At 30.2% G+C, this 13,336-nt stretch overlaps 2 protein-coding genes and 1 pseudogene across 6 annotated transcripts; all 3 read right to left on the bottom strand.

Moving 5' to 3' along the window:
* Window positions 1–662: 662 nt before the first annotated feature.
* Window positions 663–3,402, bottom strand: LOC106331892. 5 transcript variants are annotated; one of them, XM_013770328.1, is made up of 11 exons: window positions 3,200–3,402; window positions 2,892–3,109; window positions 2,685–2,791; window positions 2,482–2,607; window positions 2,318–2,411; window positions 1,937–2,008; window positions 1,786–1,868; window positions 1,553–1,699; window positions 1,401–1,476; window positions 1,014–1,329; window positions 663–888 (listed from the first exon to the last, which is right to left on the bottom strand). In XM_013770328.1, exons 2-11 carry the CDS (start codon window positions 3,097–3,099, stop codon window positions 813–815), a joined length of 1,305 nt encoding a protein of 434 aa, XP_013625782.1. In that variant the 5' UTR covers window positions 3,100–3,109; window positions 3,200–3,402; the 3' UTR covers window positions 663–812. The 5 variants fall into 5 exon arrangements, with proteins under 5 accessions (XP_013625782.1, XP_013625783.1, XP_013625784.1 ...); XM_013770329.1 differs by having other exon boundaries at window positions 2,892–3,170; window positions 3,279–3,402; XM_013770330.1 differs by having other exon boundaries at window positions 2,892–2,987; window positions 3,200–3,401.
* Window positions 3,403–7,637: 4,235 nt separating this feature from the next.
* Window positions 7,638–9,175, bottom strand: LOC106331774 (GDSL esterase/lipase At2g38180-like). The gene is made up of 6 exons (XM_013770187.1): window positions 9,025–9,175; window positions 8,763–8,840; window positions 8,541–8,681; window positions 8,402–8,478; window positions 8,174–8,317; window positions 7,638–8,095 (listed from the first exon to the last, which is right to left on the bottom strand). The coding sequence occupies exons 1-6, from the start codon at window positions 9,133–9,135 to the stop codon at window positions 7,879–7,881; spliced, it is 768 nt and encodes a 255-aa protein (XP_013625641.1). The 5' UTR covers window positions 9,136–9,175; the 3' UTR covers window positions 7,638–7,878.
* Window positions 9,176–12,232: 3,057 nt separating this feature from the next.
* On the bottom strand, window positions 12,233–12,964 carry LOC106329891 (annotated as a pseudogene).
* Window positions 12,965–13,336: the final 372 nt, after the last annotated feature.

The raw sequence follows: 13,336 nt of genomic DNA, 5'->3' as shown, positions 1-13,336 counted from the left end.
AACGACCGTTTGGATCAAACTCTAGTTCTGTTAAAAAAAGTTTCAGCCCCATTCGGATATTTCTAAGTTTTGGTTCAGATTCGGTTCGGATCTTTGCGGGTTCGGTTCGGGGTCGGATAACCCACTAAAATTATTTTTAAAATTTTAAAATTCATTATACACTTTACATTTCTCAAAATTTATAAACAAAATATATTACATACAAATTTGAATAACATATGTCAAAATACCTAAACTTAACATGTAATTTGATTTGGTTTGAATATTTGGATAGATAATCAATAGATATTTCAAGTATTTTTGGTGATTTGAGTATAGTTATTTTAGACATTTACTTTTGACTATTTGTATATATTTTCAAGTATTTTGGAAAATTTAAAAATAACTTATATATTTTGGATGTTTTTAATAGACATTGAATCTAAAATATATGTGTTACAAAAAAAAATCTAAAATATATTTATATAGGAAGATATAAAAATCTATTTCGGATACATTCGAATACCCGAAATACTTCGGTTCAGTTCGGGTTCAGTTCCGGTTCTTTAGATACCAAAATTTTGAACACGTTTGGATATTTAATCAATTTCGGTTCGAATTCGGTACTACATTTTCGACTCGTTTCTTCGGATTCAGATTTTTACACCTTAATGTTCTAGCAATCGGTCTATGTAACTCCTAGTCGTCAGTCAAAAAAAAAAAACAAAAGGTTTTTTTACTAAAAACGATTAAATCAGTCTATGCGGTACCCCACACAGACTAATGTCCTAAAATGCATAATTACCATTTACCAATTTCTTGAACATTACATCTTATACTGTATAAATTCGCTTCACCTTCTTCATCGTCCTTCTACAGACTGGACAACTCCCAGCAGCTTCTGCTATCCTGTGCACATATTTTGGATATTAACAACTTTTTTCCTGATGCAGTAGATTTGATATATATACAGTTGTATATTATATTAGCTCATGCTGATTGCTGAGAGACATATTAGTTTGAGAAAAACTTACTTTGTTCCACACTGATAACAAGAGACGCAATGACCACATGGGAGGAAAAAGCAATCTCGTTTAGCATCAAAACAAATGGCACAGAGACGTCTAGTGCTATTACTTGCTTCACCCTCATTACCCGTAAAGTCTTCAAGATCAGCATCATCTGCTGCAAAAGACTCATTAGACGAACCCATGCTTGAACCATCTTCATCTTTGTTTACAAGTAGTCGTGTTCTCGCTGAATCATTTTGGGTTTGATCTCTCTCTTCACCATCACACTGTAACCTTTTCCAGAGTTGTATAGCTACCAGCATGAAGCAAGTCACCAAACCTAAAAATAGAAACTTTCCATTTCTCAAATCTGATTATAAATTGCTTTAAAATAATTGAAATATATTCAACCTGTGCCGACTACATAAGAAGTCCATCTAGGTTGATATGAGAACCTGATACACCATTCTTCTTCAACTGATGCTCCCTAAGCTCAGAGGTAATGAGAATTGAGCATGTAATATATATAGATTCTGTGGGTGTGTTTCCTTGTGAATGCATACCTGTCTTGGTGCTGGTGAAGTTAAGACAATAGAGTTTCCAACAAGGCACATTTCATTGAATGTGCACTCGCCGTTGCTGAAGGTACACTTGTAGAATGATTGTTTAGTATCATACAAGATTGCCCTCACATCAATATCCAGTTCCACCTGAACAAAAAAAAGCATCTCAAGTAAAAGAAGTGGACGTGAGCAAGAAGAAACAAAAACAAAACTCATTCCTAAGTCATCATTACCTCTACGTCCTTCATGTTGGAGTTAGCCACAGCCACATAATAACTTGAAGACTTACTTATCTTCACTTCAATCACACCACTACCTGTATAGGACTTTTGTTAACTCCTGAGACAACCAATACATTTAAGTGGGAACTTCTATTTGAGTAACCTCGAATCAGATTCCATGAGAGAGCTGTGTTCTGAGATGCATGTTCCTCCAACAACTGATAAGAGTCCGTTCCTATTTGATTGAGAGCATTGAAATAATCAATTGACATCCCTAAAAGGCTAAACTTACAAACAAACTACTCAATCATATCAAGACTTCTTCTATAGTTCTACCCTCTATTTCCTTATTTTATTAAGAGTTAATGGTCTAGTTAGGAAAGTTGTCGACTTTCCTTATGGGTTTTATGAATCTGTTTTGTGTATTACTATCATGATTGTTCAATCAATCTATATTAACTGTATCAAACAAGAAGGCAAGCATAGAAAAATGACCAAACAAAGAATAAAAAAAGAGATCACAACCGAATATAAACCAACCAACCTTCATCGACCACAAGCCGAAGTGAACGGCCTTCTGGTTTGACACTATATGAAATATTCAACGAAGCTCCTTTGTTCAGATAGTATGGCCATTCCTGAAAAAAGTTAAATCAGGTAAGTTCGAATCTTTTGACTTCAGGTTTTCATGAGAATCTTTAAACATACCTTGTAAGAGTTATGTGAGACAGAGGCCAAGCGAGATTCAGACCAGTTCACTACAACATCAAGAGGAGGAGATGTATAGAACCCAAATAACTCAAGTCCAGATTTTGAATCATCTAACTCTTTCACCTAACCAAACAAGAAAAAAAAAACATTCTCAGCAACTTAGCAGTGTCTCTCCTGATAAGAGTAAAAAAGTCAACAACCTTTACGCTTTGTACAAAAATGGTGTTTGGTTCAATAAGAACAGAAGAGTTGGGTCCAAGACAGACATTTCTTGGTCCGTAAACACCAACAATCATAGCCATCGACACTGAGTCAACGATAATCAGTCAAATTCAGACAACCGTTCCACAAAAAAAAAGGACAAGACCTTCAAAAACAGAGAAAAGTCAAAAGTGTCGGAAACAAACCAAAGAACCAGAAGATGATAACCACAGCGAAGCAGGACACGCGTTGTTCAACACCGGCCACTGAAGCGGTCCCAAGATCGGGCCGGTTTAAATCCCCTGCATACCGATGATCAAACCGGGGATCAAATTCTTGGTTAACGTCTTCTTCCTCTGTATTAGAAGATGAAGAAGAAGACACATAGGGGAGAAGAGGAGGAGCTGAATCCATCTCGGGCAATCTAGAGAGAGGGAGAGGAATCAGGTGATGGGTGAAGGAGAGGATGATGAAACTGACGAAACCTTTTTAAGATATAAAGAAGGAGAAAGACCTGAGAATGTGTGAGGAGGAGGTGGATCCATGGAGATAATTAAAGTAACGGTTACACTGTTTGAAAATGGTGGTCTCACCTGCGAGTCTTCGTCTTTTCTTTTCTCTCCGTCGTTGAACGGTAGAAAGGTAAACGACGGTTGTCACGGCTTTATAATGTTTGACTTCTTCGAGGGTACTTTTGTACTTTTATAATAAATTCATGTGATTTTGTTTTAAAATAATAATCTAGATTTTGATCTGCCTTTGAAAGCGACGAATATTTTTCGTTGAAAAATTTATTAATCCATCTATTTGTTTATGTTTAGCCATGTGCGTTCAATTTTCAGTTTAACGATAATTTGTTATTTTTTTTTGGCTTTCGGTTCGGTTGTGATTTTGTTTTTTTCGAATTAAAAAATATAGGGACCGTTTGATTATTTGTGAATTTTGGTTTGATTTCGGATTAATTAGTTTACCTCTCAGTTTGATTTGGGATAAAAATATTAAAAATTCGATAAAGTTTTGAGTTTAATTTGGTGCTGTTCGGTATCTATTTTTTGGATAATAAGGTTAAAAATCACATTTTTGTATTTTTAGAAAAAAAATCAGCTAAATTTAAATATTTAACATATATTATTCCTGTGATTTCGTTGTATTGAGAAATCTGTATCTTACATAGTAATATTTCTTATCTTTTATAAATCTATTTATATTGAAGATGATTTTAATAATGAAAATAAATTATATTTAAAATTCTTACAATATATAATAACTTCCCGAAAACTATCAAGATTTTTTATTTTAAAATTAACATTTATAATACAAAATAAGAACCATTTTAAAATTAATTCCTAAAAATAATCATTTTTAATAAGAACAGAATTATCCATGTTTATGTTAACGAATATAAAAAAATAAAAACTGAGATTTAAAGCATATAAGATCAAAAATTACATGAAGGGTTACTTGTAAATTGGGCTTACAAATCAACGGCCAACTTTTGTTTTCTATAACCCGACCTAAAACAGGTTTAAGTATCTTCAAACCGACAAAAGAGAATGCTTAGGTTTTAGGAGAAACTTGGGGAGAAAGTTGGGGGATCTTCTCTTTATTATCGAATATCTCAATCTTTTAAGATTAGTATTCCGAAAATTCAGTTACCATGTCAAACATAATATATTTTCTACGTGTTCATTAAGTTAATTTAGTTAAATCGGAAAATCTTGTTTCTATATATTATCTTTTGAATTTATTGTATGCATCAATTACAAAAATGGATTTTATAGAGAATATTCTTGGAATTTATTTGATTTGAATTCGAAAATATATGAGTTTCTATTTATTACGTTTTATATTTATATTTATATACCAAATTTGTTAAATATAAATATTTAATTATTTAAATATTTTTGGCTGTTTAAAAGGTCAATAACATTGAAAACCAATGATTTCGAAATATGTTAACCCTATACTATAATAGTATAATTAATATTATTGAAAGATAATATTTAATATATTTCGGCAACTTCGTATAAGAAAATTTTAAATAAGACAAAGATATTATAATAAACTCCAATTTATTTGGTATAGTTTTTTGGACAATGGGTTTTTGATGGTGTTAATAGAGTTTGAATAAAGTTAGGGTATGAATAGTGTTTTTAGGGTATAGAGTTAGAACACAAACGAATATGGATGAGTTAATAAACATACACGAAATGGGCTTAAAAACGATAGATATTTTGTTTAAATTATTGGGTTGCGTTTTTTTAGTTGGACATAAACATGATACTTTTGAATTTGTTGGGCTTTTAATTTCCGAAAACCATTAAAAATAAGTGAAAAATGTAATGGAAATTTTTGTAATTAGTTGGAAAAGTCAGGTGCATAATCTTAAGTATTGATATGCATGCATTAATAAGCAATATATATATATATATTATAATAAGCAATATATATAAATGAAACAAGATGTAAATAGAAACAAGATTAGTTCATCTGAAATATTATATTTGTTGTCTTAAAATAGAGTTATTTAAAAAAACACTCTACTGTAGAAGAGTTATAGTTGGACCATTAAATTAGCAATTTAACAAATCAACTTAAATATAATCATATAATAAATTTTGGAATAAATTTAAATGAGACTAGTATATAAATAAATTTTTAACTAAATCTTAATAGATTTCATTTGTTTTGGGTAATTAATTTTGGAAGAAATAATATATCCCAAAATCTGTAAAAAAATAATATTAACTTTTTATGTAAAACAAAAAACAATAATTTATTTTGTGAACGAATTTATATGTACGATTTTTTTTGGTAATAATAAAAACACAAAATGGAATATAATACATTAAATAAAACAATATTTTGAAAATATATTATTAAAGGTTCGACTGGTGACATGTAGTATTACAGTTGAATTACAGCATGATTTGGAGTTCAATGAAACTTGCAGTTGAAATTATGTGGTAAGAACTATAAGTTTATGCGGTAAGTTTGCAAGTAAATTTTTTATCATTTTATTAAAATTTATGCTGGTAACATTTTTGATGTATAGGATGCAATATAAATTCTAAAATAAAAATATTAAATATATAAACATACAAATAATAAATATTTATTAATAAATAAAATTTACACTTGTATAATAATTGGTTAAACGTTCGGATAATAGATATTATAAAATCTTTTGGGTTACAAGTCTAACTCAAACTTTATAGAAGGTAACTTATGTCATCAATCAAAATTTAGTCACATATCAACATTTCAAAAATACAAATTTCAAACAAAAATTCTGATAACATTAGTAATAGTTCATATAAAACTAATGTTTAAAATAAACTTTTTAATATGGTGTTACATTTTTAAGCAAACAAAAAACAATTGGTTAATATATGAGTAGTAAAATTTCATCAAAATCAAATTTCACCAATTACAAAATTTTCAAACTAATATTATATACAAAAAACTAAAATTGATATGAAACATATATCTTTATAATTTATCTATATTCTAAATGTTATTTTAAAATAAAAATACATCTACGCGGGTGGACAAGTTAAACTCTAGTAAACTCATATATTCTATACTAGTCATGAGGAAACCTAAGTCATCATTAGATATAACATATTAAAACAGATGTATTCAACTAAAAGTTTAAGTTGATTTGTGTTAAAATGATAAATGAATTATTATTCAAACACGAAGTTAAGAAAAAATAAAATCTAATGTTATTAAACTTGTTATTTGAAAAAAACTAATTTGATAATCCACTTTTATTGAATTATTTTAAGTTGTATATTTACAATCTTTGTAATCATTTTATAATGTTTGGATACATTTAAAAATAATAATAATCAAATCTCATAGCTTTACTAAAAATCACTTTTGATTATTGAATGAATACAATGTTATAAATTTGTAATAAAATGTTGTTCTTATCTGAAACAGGATTAATATGTTACTATAGAAGATAACATATTGAATTTATTTGCATGCATCATGGTCGTGGTTTACGTGTCTAAATTTATCAAAATATTAGTTAAACTCTTAAGAGAAGTATTTTATAATATATAAGTAAAAATGCCCAAGAAAGTCAGCGCTAAGGTTCCTTGTCTAAAATATTATATAAGCTCCACCATATATCTTAGATTAGTCCGGAGAGAGAGTAAACCAAACCATACTAAATCTTTTCATGCAGATATATTTATCTGAAATAGATTCAATGTGTCATTAGAGGATAACATATTGAATCTATACGCATGCTCGTAACTTACATTTGTCTCTATCTATCCAAATGCAAAGAGAAAAAAGTCAAACATTATGATTAAGCTTGTTTAAAATATTATATAAGCTTCATATATCCTTAGACTAGTCGGGAGGAAGAATAACGTATTTGTAGAATATGAAATATCAAACCACTAAATTATATCACAACTGATTTAACCACTGAAATAAACCTATTTGGATCCTTCGGCTTAATTTTAATCATGTAAACCAAAGAAAACTTATACTGTAGACATTTTGAGTCTTTTCTTTCAAACTAAACAAAAAATTGTGGGATCCCAATGGTTGTGCATTGTCAGCCCATGTCAAAAGTAGAATCTGTATACTAGTAGTCATATGAGATGAAGAGACATGGTGTTAAACATTATAGATAAGTAGAACAAAATGCTGTGATATAAGGCCAAACGATAGTTTGGTGTATCTGAAATATGGTGTGAACTGTAGATCCTAGACTACTCGGGAGGAAGCATGAATCGTTGTAAATGTAACATATAGAGTAATCTAAGGCATTGTTTTAAAAAAAAAAAAAAAAAAAAATCTAAGGCATTATGGCTGGTTCTAAGATTTGGAGACCATAAATATCTAGTTAAAATTTAATTATTTTTGTTACAAATGATCCGAAGACTTATTTATGCCTATGTATGTTATCATCAAACATGAATGGGGCGAACACCTATGCTGTGCTCATGATATGTGAAATACGACACCTAGAGTACTTTGGCACCCACATATGTGAACTTGCATGATAATCTTAAACGGCTCAAAAACATAGATGAATGACAACCATCATTGTTCACCAAACGAAAGGAGAGTTTTTAGATTCAACTGCAAGTTGTTCTGTATATCTGATGCACACAAGCGACAATAAATTGGTACACCATCCAGTAGCAATTCCCTCTATTAAACGTTTTACAGTAGAGCCGTACTAGGTGGTAGCTCCAACTGTTCGTTTCTGAATAACTCTAGCTCAGCAAGGCTTAGCGAGTTTGGTATACCATAATCAAAGGGAAACTCAATCGGTAATGACTTCCAGTAAAGACTCGGTTTCCACTCTGCTTCTCTCACTACCTTCAACACCTCCTTCACCACAACCTCACTTGCCTTGGCTGTGAAATGGATCCCATCTCTATGAAGTTAAACAAAACCCCAATGAGTTAGTTTGATAGAGTATCATTTTAGAGTTAAAATGTTTTGAGTAACTCACGTGAAGCAGGTGTTCAACCAATCATCTTGTTGCTGTATAACGTTCCAGAGATCAACACATTTCACATTGATCTCATTGCATAGAGTCAACAACGCTTCTGCATATGGACGGCAAACTTCGTTTCTCCGGCCTTTTATTGCATCTCTACCACATATGTCACACAGTGATACTGATTCAAACTTCTAATACTAAGAGAGGAAGATTAACCAGATCTCAAAAGATACATACCCAAAAACTAACTGGATCTGTCTCTCATTCATTGGTGGAGGAGAGAGGAAAATGACACGCGTCTTGTCCGAAAGGCTCTGTTAAGAAACAATACAGTAAGAAACAAAAAGTCTCCAACTTTGAAAAGGGGCATTAGTACCAAAAGATGCTCCCCAATCTTCCTCATGTTATCAATGAACTCAGAGAGAGAAACATGAGCTCCCTTCCCTGATGGATGAGGAGGCATTGAATCATTTCCACCGAAGTAAACTATCACCAAAGAAGGTTGTACTACAGCATCCTAATAAAAAAAAAAAAACAGAGACGTCAAGAATCATCATAAATAAAGTGTGACACTTTCGATATGCAGAGTGTATGTTACCTTTGGGAAGACTTGGTCAAGGACCTTTAAGGCAAATCTTGAGTTCCAACCACCATACCCACGAAGGATAACGTCAGCCTGTTAACATGCATTGAAAGATTGAATCTTTAAGTGTTACAGTGATGGATCTGATTCGAAAAGGCACCAATCATTAGGTTGGTGACAGTGAAAAAACATGTGATGAGTGAAAGTTCTCCACTTTCGAACAGATTCAATAGCTACATAGAAGAGAGGAGAAGAAGAAGAAGAGTGAGTGAGAAACCGTGCGAGAGTAGACGTCTGCGAGAGTGGCTCCCCAGCCACCATTGCTGAAGCTGTACTGAACGATTGAAGAACCGAAGAGGACGATCTGAGGTCTTCCTGGGCCAACCATGGCTTTCTTTGCTTGGCGAATGCTCTTATTAACAAAACTGATCAGTATTTAAAATGGATTTCTATTTTTTCTTTAAATAGTATATTAACTAAATTTATTTAATTAATTGAGATTTTATCATGTTTGAAAATAAAATTAATTCATATATAGATTGACAGATGTTATTAGAAATTCTAGAAAATATCTTATGATATTTCAAATAAAATATTTTCCTTGTATCTCTTCTAATTTTATCCTTATAATTATTTATTTATTTATTTTTAGTATATGGAGTGAGATTTTATCATGTTTGAAAAGAAAATTTATTCATATATAAATTGACTAATGTTATTAACAATTCTAGAAAATATCTTATGATATTTTAAATGAAATATTTTCCTTGTATCTCTTCTAATTTTATCCTTATAATTATTTTTTATTTATTTTTAGTATATGGAGTTGTTTTTAATCACAACTAGATTATGATCCGCGCTCGCTCGCGCGAGATTATGTTTATATATATTTTTTATTCAGTTTCAAATTTAATAAATTTTGATTTGAAGGTATTGCTTAACTTTAGTGTAAAGTGTTTGTGTAAAATGTTGTTGTTTTTATTCGAGTGAATTGGATTATTTAAATGAGCTTTGAACCATAGATGTATTTAAAAGATAGATTTATGTATCTTGTTAGATATTCAATTTTATTTAATATTATGTACTACTAATACACAATCTGTAAAATATAAATATAATTTACAAATAAATAGGAAATTTACATTTTTTTATGTCATATTAGTGTTAATCGTTAAACTTAATTTTGTAGATTGAAGACCATGAATTTTGAATTAGATATATGAAAATAATATTAAATGTGTACCATATATAAAGTGTTATGGAGAACTAATTTACTTGAGTAGTGATAGATTTTATAAAAGATGACTTTTATAAACAATTTTCTATCTATTTTTTGGCAATATTATTAAATTTATTTTGACAATAAAACATACAAAATTAATATGCTTATAAAAAATTATAACTTTTCTAATAACATTTAAAAAATCATATAAGTAGTTTTCACATGAATTCTTTAAATCAGTTTTAAACGGTAACATATTTGAGTAAGGTGATAAGTTTGAAAAAAAAACCATTGGAAATGAATGTACTTTTCGTGGTTTTGTTGGCTTTTATTTTCAGAGTATTTTATGGTTTTGTTGTGATTGAAAAAAAATACTACATGACTCCTTATATATATAGTGTAAAGTCTATTGGTCCAATTTATTTCTAAATTTAACTAATTAGTCTAATATTATACTCAAATCCGCACGAAAGCGCGATATTATTTACATTTTTTTATAATATTGAGATTAATAGTAATGTAATTAATTTTATTTTTAAAATTCTAATTTATTAAAAGTGTTTTGTCAATTATCAAAAGGTTATAACAGTTTAACTAAAATTGGCCTCATTAATATTATAAGTTAAAAAATATATAAGAATAATAGCCAATCAAATTTTTTAAAACTGTAAACTAATCTTTGATTATATAAATATTATTAAACCATCCTAATTTTTTAATTTAAATAAGATAATAATATATTTATATCAAAACAAACAGATTTTAAAAATATATATTTTTAAATATGAATATCTCTTTACATATATATCGTATATTAAACTATTACTTTTTTTACATTGATTTTAAACCTTCATCATTATAGAGTTTGCATAGCCTATTTTTCAAAATTTCATATATTCTACTATACTTATATTATTATAAAAATATTTTCAATTTCAAATAAAATACGAATAACAAAATATTATGTATATACTTAGATGCAAAAACTTTTTTTTGTCAAAGATGCAAAAACTTATATAGATATGTTTACAATAAATAGAAAAAATATATATATACCTAAGATTATGTAAACCAAATATATACTTTCAAATAACAAATAAATATATTTACTATTTTGATATATATTATTTTCGAAATTGTGGATAAGATCACGTTACAAAAACTACTTGCAAAGATGTAGGGGAATAATATTCTTTCTAAATTTTTTAATATATTATACTTTTAATTGATCAAATTAAATAATAAATAAGACATATTAAGTTTTTAGGGAATTGGTCTAATAAAATTTATAAGTAGATAAATAATAGGATTATAAATTAATAGATCAGATCAAAAAGTTCAATCATTTGCGTTGTTAGTGACACATCGGCCAGAATTCCACAATAATTCCTAGAAAAAAACAAAAGAATATATTCCTAATCTTATGTGGGCTCACCTAGTCGACATGTTTTCTGTTAAAATATAGAAGCAGTGGAAACCACGCCGCCTATCAAGTCTCGCGCGGTTATTACTTACTAGGAGTATAGCCTACGCCCAAGAGCATAGCCGGATAAATTATTGATCGCTATGTAGTTTTGTATACGGGATTTTGTCGTTTATTTTTTTCACTTTTGTTTTTCCGTGTTGTATATAATGGTGATGAACATAACATTTGGAAGTCACACGGTTTGATTAAGTTGATATAAGAATGACCGGCGAATTCATATGCTTGATCGACCATTAGCTTTCATGTTCAAAAGATAAATTTTATGAAGTTGTTTAGTATTTACTTAGGTAGTTGTTAGTATATAAAACAAATAGTGTAAGGAACAAAATATAAAATTTGAATTCAAAAAATTAAACAATTTATCGAACAATAAATTAAATTATTTTCTTATTTTACCTAAATTAATTTCAAAACATAGAATTGTAATAAACTACTTTTTAAAAAAAAATTATAACTAGAAAAATTTATAAAATTATACGGTTGCAAAATTATTTATTTTTGGAGTTTTACTCGATTTTGTTAAAAATAGTTTATGGTGGACAAAAAAAGTCAGAAATAGGTAAACCAAAAAATTACACCACTGACAAATCTTGTATGAGTTAGAACCCGTCGACGTTTCATTAATAATCCAAAATAGAAATAAAATCTCCGAACAGAGAAAACATGCAAGAGGAAAAATATCCAAAGTTTATGATCGAAAACAAAGATAATAGCAGTTTTTAAAAAGGCATAGAAAAGACGGTGACGGGCTGATAGGAATATAATAGATATTTCCAATCACTCACGGCAGCGCTTGCGGTTGTTCTGAGCGTCTGAAATCTCTGGAGGATCTGCTGTTGCACATTCCTCATCGACCTTGTCTCCCAAAACAGACGGGCCCGATGATGCTGCCAATCCTACGTCACATTCACTGCTTGGAAGAATGTTCTCACTGTGCTCCTGAAATACATGAACGTGATGACATGTAAAATTAGACAACATTGCCATGATTCTCTATGATGGTATTTTCAGTGATGGTGGAGATAGTGAAGGTACGGTGATTGCTATTAATGGCTTCCATCAATTTGAGAGCTCTCCATGTTTTGGGCTGGATCTTGGCAAGTAGCTATGAATACATCAAACACTATGTTGCTGGCATGAGATTTGAATCGACCCAGAGAGCCTGCAACAACATAGACGGTGAGGTTCTTGAGTATATTGAGCTCCACCAAGCCAGACACACTCGTTTTCAACACCTTGTTCTCTATCTCTCTGCTAATTACTGCCATGTCCCTCGATGCAGTTCACCGCAGCAGGTTTGTTAATGTCGGAGAAGAAGTTATCTGACCAATAAATTTCAAGTTTTTAAGTCTCAAGATGACACTAAGCTAAAATATATTGTTTTAAAATCAAACCAATAACATACAAAAGGAACTCACCACAGATTCCGATCACATCCATGTCAGAGGAATCATCACTGAGGAACTCAATAACATTATGCACACCTTTGGTTACCATGTCCATCCCCATTTCACCACACCGGTGTTACAACTGAACCATACATAACCATTTTTTCCCTGCCAATGTACAGTGAACAGTTTGTAGCCTCGTAAATCTAATTGATATGCATCAACAAAATCATTATTTCATCAGCAAAAGTTTCAATCTTGAGTCGAACCACACCACAAACATAAAATTTTTTACATCTTGGTGGTACCTGTTGAAAATGACAGCCGACGTTTCAAAGTGATCTGGATTCTCCTAGGAAGGCTTAAGTTCCATAACCCGTTGGCACGACAAAAACCGGACAATAGGCGATCTAGTTGTACCGTCCTTCAGCTCCGCATGAGACGTACACAGCCTTGCAGCCTCTGTTAGTCCTAGCAACCAAATAACTTTCCG

Source organism: Brassica oleracea, chromosome C3 (genome assembly GCF_000695525.1).
Source record: "Brassica oleracea var. oleracea cultivar TO1000 chromosome C3, BOL, whole genome shotgun sequence".
NCBI lineage: Eukaryota > Viridiplantae > Streptophyta > Magnoliopsida > Brassicales > Brassicaceae > Brassica > Brassica oleracea.
Note: the sequence above shows the minus strand (reverse complement) of the source record. Positions and strands in the feature narration are given on the sequence as shown.